Genomic DNA, 18844 nt, shown 5'->3' with positions numbered 1-18844 from the left:
TATTCACATCTCTGCTGGTAAAAAGCTCCCCACCTAGCATAGATTATATACCTGAAATTATTTTCCTATTGCTTTGACCTTTACTTGTAGATTCGAATTGATAGTTAACCCAAAATAGTTTGTCATTATTTACTCACCCTATGTTGTTCCAGACTCAAATAACTTTCTTACTTAGAACACGCATGATGGTAGTAGAGTGAGTCTCAATAACCATTCACTTTCATTATATGGAAAACAATTATGCAATTAAAGTGATTGAGGCTGTCAGTCCCTATCATTTGACCAAACATCTTTTTTTTTACTTACAGAAGTCATATGGGTTTGAAAAAACATGAGGGTGAGTAAACTACATTCTACATTTTTTGTGAACTATCCCAGTATGACATCTTGTCATCAACAGTGGTAACAGTTTAAATTCATTCAATTAATGAAGAATTATCTTCAATGTTATGTAAAACAGTCTGTATCATGAGTGCAACATTTCTTTTTATTTGACAAAACTGAAGGTGAACATGTTGAAAAACAAATCAAATAAATATTAAACATACCAATAATTCTTGTTTTCTACACGTGTAAAAATCTACTGAATTTATTGTTTGATTGCAAAAGGTACTTTTCACAACACACTCAGTGTGTGGTAGGATTATTAGCACCAAAAGAAAGCATCTATCAATACCAGACTAAGTATAGTAACATATACTATTTATGTAACTTAAGTAATGGACTGGTCCATTTTTAATGTTAAATTTCTTCCTAAAACTTCCAATCTGCTTACTTTCCCAACCATCATGTGGTCCTATCAGAAAAAGAATGCAGGGCCCCTAAAATTGTATATTTAAGTGTTAAAACAAAAATAAAGACACTTAAATAATTATTAAGGAATGTTTTCAAGAAAACCTAGTAACACGCTTTAAGCTTAAATAACCTTTTGTCATACTCTATCATTTGTGTCCAAGCAAAATAAACAATGGAAGGAATGGTGCATGCATATGACACAAAATGTGATATGTCTGCAATGAGGTTTATGACACTTTCCAGGAAAACATATTAAGTTTTCCATCACTTCCAAAGCAACTCCAGTAGTTTAATCAAGTCACTATTATTCTGATTTTGTGAGGTCATCCAAAATCTCTCAGTAGTGAACAGGCACTTAGAAGATGCCCGTTGGCAGGTCTTTGCTGAACAACCCAGATAGATCTAAGTCCTTGCTCATTAGATCCTCCTCAACATTCTCCAAGGCCCACTGGTGGTCAGTCAACTCCAATGCCTCCCATTCAGCCTGGGAAGAAAAAAAAACAGTTCAGTTAACTTGCAAACAGATTGAGGACTACATATAATACAAAAAATAGCATTATGGCATCAATTTAACAGAGTTGGGACATAGTACACAATTTCTTTGATACCTTGAAAGCTTTGTTTGTGTCCGCAGGCATTGCCATTGCAGCACCACTCATTTGCTCCTGCATGATACGAGACTGATCTGCACCTGTTGTAAATAAATAATAAAATAAATGCATGCATATTTCACCCCAATTGTGACACAAATGCAGCAGACATTCAGAATGTTTTCCATAATATTCTAACAATAAAGTACAAGCTGCATTTACCATTGTCTTGTCCCAGGATTAAGGAATACATGCTTCTGAGACCAAAGACATTCAGGAAGTACCAAGATGCTGAACTCACCCTATGGACATATACAGCAAGAAACCTTTACAGACAAAGCTTTGGATAAAAAGATGATTATAAATATATCCATGTGTGAGAAAACTAACCATGATGCATCTAGTGAGAGCAACTCAATTCCCTGCTGCAGCATTGGTTTGAAGCGGAGTGTGAGAGGAAAAGGTACCTTTGCTTGGGAGAAAAACATTTTTTAAACATGTTAAGGCAAGTTCTGTGTTGAAAATAAACTACAAGAAGTATATTCAAACTGCTGTAGGCTGTAAATTATTAATGGTTAGTCAACAGACAGAATATAACAGCTAACGTAATAATTTAACACTTTAAGCCCAGATGAGCCCGCAAGAAAAATAATTAAAATATTTATATTACAGTCTTGACCAACACAAAATAGGTATCGTTTTAAAGCTTAGAAGCTGTACATTACAATGTAGGTATGCCTAAAGGACCAAAACAGAACAAGTGCTTTTACATTTGCAGACCAATCAGACGTGTTCCGTTTTGATAATTTATAAATAATTTTGCACTGCACATATTATCGTAATCGGTAAAAACATCAAAATGATCAAATAGTCATATGACATTGGAAAGCTTCCAAAAAGTAGAATATAACCAGCCAATTTTACTCAAACAAAAATATAGTGAGTAACAGATAAGTATATGTCATTGACATACATGTTATATGTAAACAAGTTTTGCTTATATGCCGTGTTTGCATTTATAACTTCACAAAATAAAACAGAACACAAAATATCACATAGAGGTGATTGTCTTTAAAACGAGTCCACACACTATGTAATCAGATGCATAGATAATTAGATAATCCACATGAAGCACAATGTGCACACAGCACATAATGTGCTATCTGGGTAAAAATACATGATCTTTCCTGGATCAGATGACTTTATCAGAAATTATGTAGTATGTTGTCCAGCATCATGGAACACTAAACCAATCGTATTAGGATTCAGATCACTGCAACCAGAGGTGGAAGTCATCCAAATATGGGCAAAGAGGATCGTTCACTCCAGTTACATATGGCCACCAGAAGATGGCGCCAAGTACATGATACAAACGTATTGATGGCTCAAATGACAGAATGGAACTGAATGAGATCTCGTTACTCATTCATGCATGCTTTGGAGCGAGATCATACCTTTAATCATTGCTGTATTTGCAAGTGTAATTAGTTCTTAAGTACAATTATTATGTTTTATTTGTAATGCTATAACTTTTGATTGCTTTGTCGTATCACACAGAATTTTACTCAGGTACAGGTGACATGATTGGAATCGGAGCTACCTTATTCACACCCTGAGATATACATAATGTAAAATAAGAAAAACTATTTAAAAAAAAAAATAAAAAAAAAATACATTTTTGGCAACTAAAAGAAGACATGTGATTTAATAAGGTTGGAAAATTGTATCTCTTACTTGTGACAAACCCAGAAAAGGTCCAGTTGATCCAACCACCAATAAGGATCATTGGAAGAACATTTGTCACATTGCCTTTCATCATGTCTGTCAGCATGCTGGGATCTAAAGTAAATAACCACATTAACTTTGTCACTCAAACCTGGCATTTATTTTATGCTGAAAAAGTAGGCTTTCTTATAAAAAAAATTTTTTTTTAAATCCTCACCAGTCATCGGAGAGGGTGGGACTACCTTTCTTTTGGTTTTCTTGAAAAACCCATCCTCTTGATTATTGAAGTAGAATTTTCTCATCAAGAAAGACTAGTTTTTAAAGAGATAATACAGTTTCAGAACCGTGAAGAAAAAGGCAGCTTTTCTGAGCAAAAACTATATATGTATACACATACACACACAGGCAGTCAAAAGTTTTAAATAATGTACAGATTTTGCTCTTATAGAAATTGGTACTTAGTTTCTCCAAAGTGGCATTCAACTGATCACAAAGTGTTGTCAGGTCATTACTGATGTAAAAAACCAGGACCATCACTTTTTGAAAAAAAGTAATTTTTGATAAAATCTAGACAGGCCCTACTTCCAGCAGCCATCACTCCAACATCTTATCCTTGAGTAATCATGTTAAATCGCTAATTTGGTACTAGAAAATAACTTGCCATTATATCAAACACAGTTCAAAACTATTTGGTTCATTGTCTTTGTGTTTGTTTTTGAGTTGCCACAGTATGCAATAGACTAGCATGTCAATATTAGGTCAAAAATGGCAAAAAGAAACAGCTTTCTCTAGAAACTCGCCAGCAAATCATTGTTTTAAGGAATGAAGGATATACAATGGTTGAAATTGCCAAAAAACTGAGGATTTCATACAAAGTTGTGCACTACAGTCTTCAAAGACAAAGGACAACTGGCTCTAACAAGGACAGAAAGAGATGTGGAAGGCTGAGACGTACAATTAAACAAGAGGAGAAATTCACAATTTTGAAACAATAATCGGTTACTTTTGTGATTGTAAAGAACAATGACCAATGTGCAAAAGTGAGTGATATTTATATGTGTTAAGGTTCTTTCAAGTGACTTTACACCAAAGTGTTTTTCACAAACACATTTTTGCTTCAACGATATCTTTGAGAGTACGAAGCAACAAGATATATTTAAAAACTGTCCTTATTCGTACCTTATTGTTTATGAATATCAGAGACCCCAGTTATTGAACTAATTTAAATTCACCAAGAAAATGCTTAGACCTAAACATAAATGAGTCCTTTTACTACTTTCTGCTACAAAAGCAACTGCAAGCTTTTTTCTCACTTCCAAATACATGTTTTCAATGTTTATTGTGCACACCTCCCGATTTTTACATGGCAAACTCGTAAAATCGCCCCTCTGTGACACTTTCTGCAACTCTTGTCATGTTGAGAGCAATGCGCCGCTTGACACTGGGTTCAGCCTCCAGAACCAAATTAAAACTGCCATGAGAAGTCGTCTGTCCAAGGCAAAGATGCTAAATCTAATGACAATTACCTCAGCATCAGTGTTCCTTGAGGTGTTTGATTAAGCACAGGTGAGCATCCAGTTTAAGTAAAAGCGGACGTGTTTTTTTTCTTCTTCATATTTTAATCGTATTTGTTTTATGTAATATTGCGTTGTTCTTATTTTAGTGGCCTCCGCTGTCACTGCGGGGGTAAAAAAAAATTTTGATCTGCTTCGTGTGGTGTCTCTGTTGTTCATCTGTTCTCTTCATAAATAAATAAATGCATAATCTGCTATATGCTCGTCCTGTAAGTTCATGATTCAAAATTAAAATGTGAATGAAAATAAAAGCTATTAAATGTCTTATTAAAATATGAAAATTAAAATGAAGGGTAATAATAGATTGTGACGGAATTGTTACGACCCTGTTCGTAGAAATGAAAAAGTCTAACGCAATGTGATTTGTTTTTATTTTCAAAGCCGAATTTCAAACATTACAAGTAAACGCTATTAAGATGGACAGAAAACATTGAAAAGGAAAAATATGTGCCGTGGCAGAAAAAGGTTGGGAAACACTGCATTACTCCAAACTTTTGGTCAGCTAGTGTATATATATATATATATATATATATATATATATATATGTTTATATATAAACATGATGGGACAGACTCACTTGTTTGGGGATGTATTTTCCATTTTCTCGTAACACTCTGCTCCTGATTAGGACCTGACTGTACATAGAACATAAAGCAAAAATGTTTTTTATTAGTTAGTTTATAAACATGGCAAGGCTGCACAATACCACCATAAATATTTCTGGGTAATAAAACACAATAATAATGTCTATAATATTACCTGTCTGAAACTTGCTCTAATGTGAGCTTCTTATCACTTTGTAACAGAATTGAGACGTAATGGCGAATCACTCCAACCAAAAAAGTAATGAACACAATAGGCAGCACAACCCAAAGGCGAATATTGGAGTCCAACAGGAGTTCAGGCTCAGCCATGTTTCTATGAAGATATACTAAAGACAGACAAGAACATTTTTAAATCTAAATGAGACAATCATTCTCCAGTCACTATCATTTCAGATTTTTCAATACAATAAAAGTGAATGGTGACTGTTGCAGACAGATCCTAACATTCTGCCAACATATCACTAGAGAAGTACTGGGTGCTTAAAATAGTACTGATCTACCGCTGTCACGTCGCATCGAGGTTAGCTAGTTGCTAACAAACGTCTCCCAGGCTTATGCCAGTGATTCATAATTTATTGACATTTTATTTACACCCTTTCCACATAATATCCCATATTTTTGACGCTTCCTGTTGTGACAATTAAGACTTTATCAATGCATTATACCTGAAATTGTACTAAATCGTAGTTTATCTCAGTGGAGCCCGGTAACGCCTTAAGTCAGGATGCGACACCATCGAGCCGCTTCTACTTTAAAAGCCAGAGATCTTCTATAACTAGTAAAATCATCCCCGCTTTACCGTAATAGATATTGTAACTGCATAGATTATTTAGCAGAGACGTGCAACTTCTCTTAAAATGACTGGGAGAAGTTGGTACACAACCAAGGGGCACTGAGCGCCCAACGGCCAGCTGTAGAAAGGAAGTCCTGCCTTACTGTTTAAAGAGCCAATAACATTTTAGTACAGACATCGTCTGTCAATCAACTCTAGAATGCACATGCGCATTAGCCATACAAACCGGGAAAATTGCGATTTAGCGTAATATGAGGTTAAAAAAAAAAAAAAAAAAACATACACATATATATATTAAAATCTAAAATAAAATCACCATTTATGATACCAATATTGTCAGATGTTATTGCTGATTTGTAATATTTTCTTTGATTGTAATTGTTTTTAAGATTTTGGTCTTTCTCCATTGAAGTAGATAGGAGCTGCACTGGCATGACTGGAAATAACCTCCCGAGAGCGTTCCAAAGATGGCCGACAGTGGACTGACTTGCCAGAGAGATTTTAATAACGGTCAATAGCGAATTAAGTCATTGTTTGCGGATACCATACAACTGAATGATCAGATCCCTAAACTGACACCCACTTGTCGCAGTTTATCGTAGTAAATGCCACAAATAGTTAATTCCAAAATGATTTTAAAACATGTTGAAGATTAGCGGACATGCGGTCTATTTATTAAGTGATCACTCATAAAAGCAGTTTATTCAACACACTGAAGCGTCTCCTCACGTCAATTCGAAAAAGAAATGTGGCCTTGCCAGTCTACCTCTAATAGAATAGTCGCGTTCACACATACAGACTTTTCAATAAAATAAAAAACCATACAATTTCCAGTGTAGAGGTCACGCGTGAACACGACCCTTTTGAAAGTACTAGTACATTTTTCTCTAGTACATTAAATTTCTTTAATGCGAAATTGTATCATTAGTACCTATACATGTCTATTTTGACATTTACCAGTAAAGGCAACCCAACGATTTTTCTGTAACTTACCTGGTTGCATGTGTGAACGGGGCTAATGTCTATGGGAACAATGCATTATGCATTACAATGCAAGTAGCTGCTGTCATGTAGGTTTCCAATTGATAGAAGGGCTGTGGCAATAGCTGCTGCAGCAGCGGTGTGAACTCACCAGCAGCGAACAGTCTTTCAGAACAAAAGTAATTTCTTGCAAATTTTCATAATTAAAGTTCAAATCTGATTTGCCACTCATTCCTTTCATAATGCAAAAATACATAAAGACCTAAATAATCCACTAAATATGCCATCAAATTTATTTTTATGCATTACATTTCCAATTTAATTTTCAATATTGTGCGCTATTTCACATCCTATTATGTGTCATGTTCAATTAATACAAACATAATAAAATACGTACTAGTTGAAAGAATAACATGTATATGAATGTACTAAATGGAAAGTGAATATATTAGGTCCTATTTCTGTTCACTAATTCTTTTAGTTTATCATCATTTACATTTTGTAACGCACATTTTGCCTTCGTTATGCCATTTTAAACGATCTTTTGGTATGGAAAGTGATTTGATAAAATATTTTTATATTTAAAACGTATGTATATCATGTATTCGGATTATATATATATATACACATTATATATATATAATATGGAAGGGATAAAATCTGCATGCACAATAAGGTATTAGCAAAATACTGTTAAAATAGTTTTAAAGTATAGCATGTATGTTACACTGAAGGACATTTTAATATCATATTTGTCAACTACCCACAATTCAAGCCATGGGTATTAAATATTTGCTGTCTGATTTCATTGTACATTCAATCAATTCACATCACATACATATTATTTAATAGAATTTTGGCCATTATAATCAAGTGATGGTTGGTGACATGTCCTGATCCCTCAATACATCTCTGACAAGAGTGTCAAGCACAAATGTATGTACATATTAGTGCAATTTTTTTAATACAAAACAAAGACATCTTCTGGAACCATAATTATGCTCCAAATGAGACCTTATACTTTCAACATATTGTACAAAAACATAACTCCAAAAATGTTTGCAACACATTTTATTACTGTGGCCTGCATAAGAAAACACATGACATAATCTTTTACAAACCCACCCATATCAACACTGAAAAAATAATCATTAGGCAGTTTCTGCAGCCTTTGGTCCAATAAAAGAAACCATAGTTAAGACCAAAATAGGGCGATAACATAAATATAATATCTTATATCAAGTTGTGTGTTTGAAATGCACAAAAAAAATAATTCTAAAATAGCTTGTAGATACAAGAAAGAAAATAATAGCAGATATAAATATAAATGGAAACTGTTTCAGCAAACCAAAATCCAACCCAATAATGGCCTCTGTGTAATTAAATTTAGGCAAATTGTTTACAACCAACCACACATTTTCATACACTCAGCCCACAAAAAAAAAATTGCAACAGGCAAATGTGCAAACACATATACCTTATAAAATATTTTTTTTATTTACACCAAATCAACCGTTGTCAGTATAACATTGCATTTACCTCTTCAAATACTCAGACAAATTTTGGTAGTCAAGGGCGTATCAAAGGTAGATCACATCTGAAAATGTTGCATGAGTGCATTTTCTGTTTGGTTAATGCTAGACCAATTTATGTATTTAAATGTAATTACATGGAATTAGAAAGACCCATAGATAGGTATTGACTAGAGAAAAGAATAACATACTGAGGATCGGTCGAGAGGTGAAAGCGGCAATAAGGGATGGTTACATTCCCATGCTAAATACTGACATATTACGCTGCCAAATTTTCCCCAGGAGAACACAATAGAATTCAGTACCTGTCAAGATCAGATGCACAGTGGGAGAACATCCTGGATGTAGAGCACTGAATTTTGCATTTGAGAAAACAAATCATTTATAAAATGAACTTAAACCATATAAGTTCAGTCAGTCTGATGTAGTCACAGAGGGCCTCACTAAAAAATGAGAGCGCCCATACTGCCCATTTCACTCTGTTCTTTGACGAAGATCTCAAAGTACTGGTAGATGATGGTGACGGCCAACAAGATTCCAGTTCCTGAACCGATGGCTCCCAGGAAGTCGGCCATAACCGAGAGACCACCAATGCACAGTCCTCCAAAAGCTGCAGCAGTGGGGATGTACCTAAACAAAGATTTTGAAAAAGAGTTGTAATTATTCAACACTTTTCAGTTATTCAATGCCTGAATCGTTTAAGTTAAAGTGAGTCACTTCTAATGCACTTTAGCCTTAATACAAGCATAGTTAAAATGGTGTGAATGTTTTACCTATTGAGTTCATGGACCATAGAAGTTTCTCTGTGTCCCCTCATAACCATCTGCTGCTCTTTCAGCTGTTTGGCAACCTAAGTAACGCAAAGAGTACATTTGAAACCCACTCAAATAGAAGTCAATCTTACAGTGCTGCTCTGCAATATCCATGACCAATAAACCGGAATAATGCCCTTACATCTTTTGCAGAGGATCCAGACACCTCAATCCAGGTCTTCGAGAAGAAGGCACAGGACCCTAGCATGAAGATGATGTAAATTACAGCATGGACTGGATCGTCCAGAACGGTGCCAAATGATTCTGGGGGAGAGAGGTAGTAGCACAAACCACCTACTGGGTAAGCACGAGCTGGTCCTCCACTTGTGGAGTCCTGTAGATAAAAACAGAAGCAAAAGCAGACTTTAAAATGTGCAACAATGTTGTTTTTGCATGGATGCATTGTTATGCTGATGCAAAAGTTTTTAGTTACGGATACCACTGTAGAAATACCCTATTAACAAATGTGATTAATTAAAAAAGGTTTAATGTGTAAATTCTGCTTAATTGCGATTAACGCATTTACTGTTAATAAAAGCATAAACCAGCATATACACTGGTATATAAGGGCAGAACATTTGCGATGTGGCAATGAGTAATTACACTGACGCACACACCACAGCCGTGTCAGTTATCAAATGATGGGGAAAAGACCTCTTAACTTATGGTTGCATAGTTCTTTCAATTAGTCAAATTCACACTTAAACATTGAGAAACGTTTAATGAATTAAATGTTTCACTTGAACTGGTGCATTTTAGTGCATTTCTATTTATACTGTGGAAGGCTTTGTTTGGAAAATGTTAAAGCATTATTGTTACATATTGTTTTGTTTTCGTAGGTGCATTTTGACAGGAAAAGTATATAGAGTAAAATTTCAGCACTTTCAGAATCTGTGATTAAATCGCAAATAACTATGAAAAATGATGCGATTAAAAAATGTAATTGAATGACAGCACTAAAAATAAGCTCTGTTCTAGAACTCTGATATCACTAGAGTCTCTATATCATGCAAGTAGGGATGCTGCGAGTATACGGTTTTACTATTAACTGCAATTCAAAAGAATCCACGGTTATAAAATGTGAAATGCTTTTACACGTGTCAAAAATATGATATAAAATGTATAAATATAAAAGACTAACACTGAAAACTCTCTTTTGCTTGTGCCTGGGTGGTTAGGGCAGCTTTTTCGATGGTTACAAACGGTGGCCACGTTGTGCTTTAATGGTCAGGTGCCACAGACTGAATGTGAACTTTCAATTCACGTGAAATGTAAGCTTAAAACACACAAACTCCAAAATATAAGAGAACAATTCAGTACACTATTAAATCAATAGTAAATCGGCTGTTTGGCAGCATTTAAATGATTGATTGAAGATGAGATGTAAAGCAAGCAGACAGAATCTTAGAAAGACACACATTGTACAAACAGGATGGGATGCTCCACTAATCGTCCAACAACAAATTAGTAAGTTTAATATTTTTTAGCTATGGTGATTTTAAAGTTTTGAATTAAAGATGGCACTTTTTGTAATGTTTAAGCGTACTGACAGCACGCGGTGCATTTGTGTGTAGTTTTTAAATCAGCGAGTAAACTTGAAGTTGCATCCAAATCATCCTCGTTAAAGCATTGCTTGTCACCACATCCAACAATAAATGTGGATTTTAGTCATGATCTGACTTTAAAATCGCCTGCTGTAAGCAATGTTCCTGTTATTATTCATAGTCCAAATGTTTATTCCGGAGATGCTGTGGACCGTATATTGATAGAGTCTGTAGCAGATTCTTCATGTTGGGGTGTCTGACGGATTGCTTTAAACAGATGCAAAAGAAAAATCTGTTGGATGCCATGAACTACATGTTGCGTGCCCACAATAATCTTACAATTAACCTATATGCTCTTTTGAAGCACTCTGGTTCCACTGAAGCACATAACAGATCTTGGGATGCACATAACGTTGTCGTGCCCTAGATTGGAGAGTCTTATTACCTCCGATTTTGTTTATTTATCAGTTGTCTTATTATATGGCTGCCCTTAGCATCCACATCTCCCCCAGAAATACATCCACTAAGACATTACATTTTTTGCATCATATCATTTTTGCATCAATTGTAAAACTGGTTTTCCATGATTTTTTCTCAGGTGGTAATCTAACGGTCAAAAACTCACACCTCGGTGCAAATGTACATAATTCAAGTGTACAAGCATGTTTGTAAAAAGTAATTTCTATAGGTGTACAGTAAATCTATTTTTTTTTTATGGAAAAATGCACCTTTAAACTGGGAATAAATCTTAAATAAAAACCGTTCAGGCTTTTCAAAGACGGGAAGGATTGAAAAGAGAAATGCGAAAGGGTCACTTACAGACCAAGTTCCCAGCAGGTTGACCAGAAAGTTTCCACTGAAGCGTGTGGAAAGCATTTGAGAGATGACGTACAGGTTGGACACCAGAGCAGACTGCAGGATGATGGGAATGTTGGAGGTGTAGAACAGCTTGATGGGATACGTGTTGTACTGGCCACGGTAACGTGCAGACTTAATGGGAAGGTCAACTCTGAAGCCCTTTGGTATGAGAAAAAAATATATACTTACATCGGATAAATCACAAATTATACATCAGGAATTTAGACATTTTGGACGTCTTTTACCATGGTGCCATGTCTCGTGTAGGATTACCTAATTTTTTTTAGATTGATTTGATGCGCTGCATCTAGCCTTTTTTAGTGCAAGAACACATTCGGTCTGAACAGCCATTGACGTAACAATCAACTAACCTGGAAGTATATGACCACGGCAAAGACGAAGACCGTGGCTATGAGGTTCATGAGGTTGGGCAGGTTCTGCCTGTAGAAGGCCTCTCTCAGAGCTCGCACTTTATCAGAGCGAGTAGCCAACAGGTGAAACAGAGCAATAATGGCTCCTTCAAACTCAGTACCTGAATGCGCACACACACACACAAAATCACAAACAATACCTGGCATAACAATGTTCCAAAATGAGACCTTGCTCCAGAACTCATACCTCTTCCTGTGTTGACTGTAGTTGGGCTGAATGCCTTCCATACAATAGTCTCACAGATGTTGGTGGCGATGAAAAGAGAGATACCAGAGCCCAAGCCGTAACCCTTCTGCAGCAACTCATCCAGCAGCAACACAATCAGACCCGCCACAAACAACTACAGAGAACAGATAATCAACATGATCTGATCAACCATGCTCTAATCAATTAAACACTTTACAGAGTCTGCATCAAAGCATTCTGATCACAAATAAAGGAGACATTTAATGTTTTTTCTGTTAATCTTTACAAAACAGAGCACATTAAACAAGATAAGACTGACCAGATGTAAGATTATAATCAATGTTCCTATCTATGATGATGCTCATTTTGTAGTAGATGCAAATGCAAACAGACATTGATTGAACAGTTTTGGCAATCGTCACTATGTTTGCCAGAGAGAAGTATCATATGGCTCTTGTAGTGATGGTTGATAAATATTTTTACACAACTGTGTCTAGATGTGTTACCGAAGTTCAAAAATAAGGACCAGAAATGTACAGAATGCAGCATAGAATAACCTGAATGATGATGAGAAGGCAGATTCCAGCACCCATTTCTGAAGGGTCTCCGTACATGCCCGTCATCACATACACAATAGCCTGGCCAATGGTGATGATCATGCCAAAGACTGGTGGAAAGATAGCTTTGTTAGATGCCTTACAAGGCCATTGAGAAACAAATATAGTGATGACATTAAGATGGGTTGTCGACAAGCAATACTGCACTGAGAGCATCATTAGACCTTTCCATTTGTTTCAATCACTTAACCCTTCCGAGCGCCATCAAGCGAGTGTGAGTAAAATTAGAGAATTTTTGTTTTTGGTTGACCTTTAACCTGCATGAGAATCAAATAAAAGTGGGGAGGGTTTGCCTTACGTTTTTGAGCTCCATTGAAGAGTGCTCTGTCTTTCGGGGTGTCTCCAACCTCAATGATTTTAGCTCCAGCCAACAGCTGCATGATCAGACCAGATGTTACAATAGGAGAGATACCCAGCTCCATCAAAGTACCTGAAACAAAGTATTAAGCTTCATCTCAGAATTTGAAACTAGTGGTAGATGATATATGGTTTTCAAAGGCTAATGCGATAAGCAGGGTGGCCAAGGATACAGTAAATACAGTAATAGTAGTACCATTTAATGACAGCAAATGAAATGTACACAAAATTGCTGAAATTAATTTAACACCAATCTTCACAACATTTCCTCAATTAAATTGAAAACAGATGTGTATTATTTATTGTATGGCTGGGTATTGATAGAAAATCTCAGCTAATGCAGTTAATTGTACAGGGAATTTTCTAACTTCGAACATTATGAAAATATTTTTTAAATATGATGTGTGATAAAATCTCTTGCAGGGTTTACCAGTGTTGCGTCAAAGTTATGATATGTAATATTACATATCATTTTACACTGATATGGCAAGTAATCAATATTATCATGCTTAAATCATGTTAACACAAACACTGAGGAGCCAAAACATTATAACCTCTCACAGGTGAAGCAAATAACATTGGTTATCTCTACAAAATTCTTATGGCCAGAAAACTGGGTCAGAGCATCTCTGAAATGGCAAGGCTTGTGGGGTGCTCCCAGTCAGCAGTGGGAAGTATCTACCGACAGAGGTCCAAAAAGGGAAAAACCACAAAACTGCGATAGGGTGTTGGGCACGAACGAAGGCTATTCCATCTGGTCTGAACAAACAGAATTGTATACTGTGGCACAAGTCATAGGAAACTTTAACGATGTAATGGGAGGAATGTGTCAACAAACAGTGCATTGCACCCTGCTGTGTATGGGGCTGGATAGCAGCAGACTGGTCAGAGTGCCCATGATGACTCCAGTCCACTGTTGTAAGCACTTACAATTGGCATGCGAGCATCGGAACTGGATCTTGGAGCACTGGAAGAAAGTTTCCTAGTCTGATGAGTCCCGATACCTATTACATCAAGTGGGTGGCCATGTATGTGTACGCCTGGGGAAGTGATGGCACCAGGATGCACTGTGGGAAGACGACAAGCCACACTGGACAATGTTCTGCTGGGAAACCCTGTGTCCGGCTATTCATGTTGACGTCAATTTGACATGTGCCACCTACCTAAACATAGTCGCAGCACAGGTACACCCCTTCATGGCAATGGTAATCCCTGATGGCAGTGGCCTCTTTCAGTAGGATAATGTACCCTGTCACACTACACACACTTTTAAGGAATGGTTTGAGGAACATGATGAAGAGTTCAAGGTGTTGCCATGGTCTCCAAATTCCCCATTTCTCAATCCGATTGAGCATCTGTGGGATGTGCTAAACCAAGAAGTCTGATCCAGGGATTCACCTAGCAACTTACAGGACTTGAAGGATTTGCTGCTAATATCTTGGTGTCAGGACACCTTCAGGGGTCTTATAATAGAGTCCTTGCCTTGGTGGGTCGGTGCTTTTTTTGTTGGCACGTGGAGGACCAACAGCATATTAGGCAGGTCATAATGTTTTGGCTCATCTGTGTATACCGTTTATATCTTGTTGCTGTACTTTAAAAACCATGTGTATTTTAGCATTTATGGACCAGCCCCATTGGAATCTCTTTTTGGTAACTGCATGTTTTTTTTTTTATGAACCAAAAATATTATTGGTTGTATCGCCATCATGACACAAATGCAGTCCATTTAGTATAACGTGAACCCGGAAGATTCCTTAAATTTAATTAAATAATTTAAGATAAAGCAACCACATGAACATTAATCTGCTATTGATGCCTGAGTCAATCATTTGTCATGTTGTAATTCAATCGGTGTACAAACCTCTGTTGGAGGCCAGGATAACTCTCATCCAGTAAAAGGGATCTGCAGAGTCTGAAGACATGATTCCAAAGAGTGGAATCTAAAGGAAAGAGATTAAGTCGTTTAATTCAACCAATGTTTACAATCTCAGCAAGCGAGTAAAAAGTAGCCAAACATACATAAGTTTTGCTTTGAGAGGTCTGTGCATTTATAAGAGGGATTTTGTTGAACTTAATTTCATTATTACCACATATTTTTAGTTCTTGATCCAAGTAAACATACCTGGCAGCACACCAGAAAGATGAACAGGGTGATTGCAGTCCATAGCACTTTCTCTCTAAACTGAATCTATAGGAAAGAGACTCAAGGAGTTAGAACCATTGAAATTCCACAAAGCAAAGCTTCAAGGAGATGGAGCTGCATACCTTCCTCTCTGGTTTCTGGATCTCAGGTAAAACTGCACAGAATGGCTTTATCACCTCCAGGAATTTAACTGTAAAAGAATATAAAAACTACAATTAAATATACAGTTCTTATGCGAAACAAAAGAACATTACGAGAATGCCATGATCCTAAAAGACGACGTGGAATTCAGGCAACTGCAACGTCATCATTCAATCAGATCATGAAAAATAAGACGACCCTAAATATCATGGCCAAACTTTCAACGATATTCATGTAACTGAAAAAAAGCACTTATCAATTTAAGACAGTGATTTACACGACTAACAAGTCAGCAGAGATTGGGTTAAAGAATTTCCATGTTACACATTCTTAATAAATTAATTACAATGTATTTTAATATAAGGACGTTTGAAATGCACAGAAACTGAAGACCGCTAATGAACATGCATTTGTTTTTAGGTTATTTTAAGATCACAGTACTAGCTGGCTCTAGTCCCCTTTACAATCAGTTAAACTTCAGATTTATGCAAATTAAACAACCAAAGTAAGTTACTTTGGCAACGGAAATTAGAATTTTTATATATATATCTCGACAGCGAAACATACATGGTAATCTTTCCATTTTAACACAGAGCAGGCCAAGCCAGGGTATAAATGACGTGTTGAAGCTAATAATCTATTAAATCTGTTAAAATAGCACTAAAGGACACATTGAAGTAATTGTTGGTGGACATAAATTAGCGTTAAAATATTGAAGACTCACTGCCCATGATGTCCCTCCTGATATCGTTCCAAGTCTAGCCGTTAGTGGACACCAGGCAGCGGCTCTATGAGGAGCGTGTTCGGGACACGTCATCACCCAGAGCACAGATACACGTCAGTGTATGTACGGCAGAAACAAAGTGATTTTCAAGTCAAGTCAGTCCACTCAGCGGCCATCTTTGGAACTATCCAGGGCAGGCTGGGCAGCTATTTACTATGTAAACAAGCGGTACAGTAGTACAGCTCCAATCTACTTGAATGGAGAAAGACGGGCATTTTCAAAACGGACATATTTCAAATGAGCAGTAATATTTGGCAACAATGGTTTCATAAATTGTGCTTCTTTAGCTCAGGTCACGCTTAAAAAACGCTATTTTTAAAACCGGTTCAGTTTCTGCGCATGCGCATTCACGAGTTGATTGGCATGTGATCTCTGTATCTTAAAGCTGATTGGCCTTTTACCTGTAAGTCGGGACCTTTTTAACATCCATTGGCAGTTCGAATTTATTTTAATTGAAGTGGTCTGTCTCTGCTAAAAATATCTGGTAGAACATAAAATGTATACAATGGGTGTGGTTAGTGACCCGGAAGTTGTCTCTAATTGGTTAGAACGGAAGGTCAAAATATATTTTCATATTTGAACTATTGATTAAGGATTTAAAACTCAATTTGTAATGAATAGTTATTGAAAATTACTGTCTCTACCTGTACTTTTGCATACTACAAAGGGTGTTATTACACGTATTCCCTTTTACTTTTCCCAGCGTTGGTCCAGGATTGACCAATCACCGTAGTCTGAGATTTTGGAATAAAGACTATAATAAAAAGTATTTCATAGATATTACTGGGCATATTGCTGTATGTACGAAAGCAATATTTTGAAACTATTTTACTTATTTATTTATTTTTAGCATACAATAATCAAAAAACGCCCTGAGATTGGAAAGTGACTCCCAGAGGAACAAAGAACGTGTTTCATAGCTAGGACACAGTTAATAGCTAGTAAGTGACTACATTTTCAGTTCAATCATTTCAACCAATATTTTCGGATAAATGTTTCCCCCCAGTCAGTTGAGGTGGTTTGGGCATCTGGTAAGGATGCCCCCTGGCCGCCTCCCTAGGGAGGTGTTTCAGGCACGTCCTGCTGGGAGGAGGCCTCGGGGAAGACCCAGGATTAGGTGGAGAGATTACATCTCCACACTGGCCTGGGAACGCCTCGGGGTCCCCCAGTCAGAGCTGGTTAATGTGGCTCGGGATAGGGAAGTTTGGGCCCCCCTGCTGGAGCAGCTGCCCCCGTGACCCGACTTCGGATAAGCGGTTGAAGATGGATGGATGTTTCCCCCCTATTAATTATCGCATTCTAATAGATCGTCCTAATGAAATTATAATGAATATATAATTTATTAACAACAACAACAAACAAATAGTACAAGACTTGGTGACTTTTCCTCTACTAGCTATCTAAACATACACAAAAATCTGGACTAGATTACAAAAGTCTAAGTGGTCGTAAAAAAAAAAAAAACGGCACTTGTGGTGTTCAGGTCAAAATTGACCCGCCGTAGGAAATGAATGGGAAATACTAAAATATTTGTCAAATATAAATCAATAAATCAGACACAATGCAGAAAACAACCACACAAAATTAAGAGTTGAGACGGTAAAACATCCACAATGTGTGTGTATATATATATATATATATATATAATTACAACGACCATAAAAATGAACTGTTTAGTTACACGAATAAATTAAAATATGGCTTCACTTTACCGACACAATTTTCTGTGAAATAGTTTACTTGAATAACCGCCAGAGGGCATCAATACATCTCCAAACTGGAGGCTCTTGGTTCACGTAGAGATTGGACTGGTGTATCGCATTTATGTGAACCTCTAATATATAGAGTATATATATATAAAAAGAAACAAAAAGTATTATGGTACTACAATGTTTTTTGGACATGGTGATATGGTTATACCATGTTTCTTTCCTTTTATTATTATTAGTAATAATATTATTAGTATTGGACATGTATGAAGGTAGAACCATAGTACCTTGAAGAAGCACGTGAGTACCATGTAACACCATCTGATACCAATACTGTACAATTATACCACCACGGTAAACTTTGTAAGGGAGTCGTGTACAGTTTAACCATTTTAGAAAATGTGTTTTGAAATTGTAAAATTGTAGGCTAATTTTTTGTAGGCCATCGATCCAAAGTCAGAATCAGAATCAGAAGAAAGTGAAGATAATAACAGCACAGGTACATTTAAAACTTGACAATGAATGATTTAAATGCCATTTGCTAATTTATAATCCATCTAAACAGATTTGTTGAATTGGAATAATATGATTTTGACAGCAGATTATACCAGTCTGGTGTCTGCATCTCAGTTCAAATGTTGCAAGGCAATGACACATATAATCATT

At 36.4% G+C, this 18844-nt stretch overlaps 2 protein-coding genes across 3 annotated transcripts; both read right to left on the bottom strand.

Annotated features, from left to right (window-relative positions):
• Positions 1-475: 475 nt before the first annotated feature.
• Positions 476-7210, bottom strand: emc3 (ER membrane protein complex subunit 3). 2 transcript variants are annotated; one of them, XM_052130464.1, is made up of 9 exons: positions 7076-7210; positions 5444-5615; positions 5262-5319; positions 3328-3421; positions 3120-3224; positions 1776-1857; positions 1608-1687; positions 1404-1486; positions 476-1279 (listed from the first exon to the last, which is right to left on the bottom strand). In XM_052130464.1, exons 1-9 carry the CDS (start codon positions 7083-7085, stop codon positions 1151-1153), a joined length of 813 nt encoding a protein of 270 aa, XP_051986424.1. In that variant the 5' UTR covers positions 7086-7210; the 3' UTR covers positions 476-1150. The 2 variants fall into 2 exon arrangements, with proteins under 2 accessions (XP_051986424.1, XP_051986425.1); XM_052130465.1 differs by lacking the exon at positions 7076-7210 and adding an exon at positions 5955-6208.
• Positions 7211-8099: 889 nt separating this feature from the next.
• On the bottom strand, positions 8100-16516 carry LOC127646504 (protein transport protein Sec61 subunit alpha-like 1). Its single transcript, XM_052130212.1, has 12 exons — positions 16410-16516; positions 15667-15734; positions 15524-15589; positions 15263-15341; positions 13343-13474; positions 12985-13094; positions 12428-12581; positions 12181-12341; positions 11771-11968; positions 9550-9741; positions 9369-9445; positions 8100-9225 (listed from the first exon to the last, which is right to left on the bottom strand). The coding sequence occupies exons 1-12, from the start codon at positions 16414-16416 to the stop codon at positions 9039-9041; spliced, it is 1431 nt and encodes a 476-aa protein (XP_051986172.1). The 5' UTR covers positions 16417-16516; the 3' UTR covers positions 8100-9038.
• Positions 16517-18844: the final 2328 nt, after the last annotated feature.

The sequence above is a fragment of the Xyrauchen texanus genome, chromosome 7, assembly GCF_025860055.1.
Source record: "Xyrauchen texanus isolate HMW12.3.18 chromosome 7, RBS_HiC_50CHRs, whole genome shotgun sequence".
In the NCBI taxonomy this organism is placed as follows: Eukaryota; Metazoa; Chordata; class Actinopteri; order Cypriniformes; family Catostomidae; genus Xyrauchen; species Xyrauchen texanus.
Note: the sequence above shows the minus strand (reverse complement) of the source record. Positions and strands in the feature narration are given on the sequence as shown.

Bases quoted from the DNA above. Each gene is read 5' to 3' on its own strand.
- emc3 (XM_052130464.1), bottom strand. The intron at 3,225-3,327 runs GTGAGGATTTAA...TATTTACTTTAG, and splicing joins CCCACCCTCTCCGATGACTG to ATCCCAGCATGCTGACAGAC. The intron at 1,280-1,403 runs GTATCAAAGAAA...TTTTCTTCCCAG, and splicing joins ACACAAACAAAGCTTTCAAG to GCTGAATGGGAGGCATTGGA.
- LOC127646504 (XM_052130212.1), bottom strand. The intron at 13,475-15,262 runs GTTTGTACACCG...ACTTTGTTTCAG, and splicing joins TATCCTGGCCTCCAACAGAG to GTACTTTGATGGAGCTGGGT. The intron at 9,446-9,549 runs GTAAGGGCATTA...TGCGTTACTTAG, and splicing joins CTGGATCCTCTGCAAAAGAT to GTTGCCAAACAGCTGAAAGA.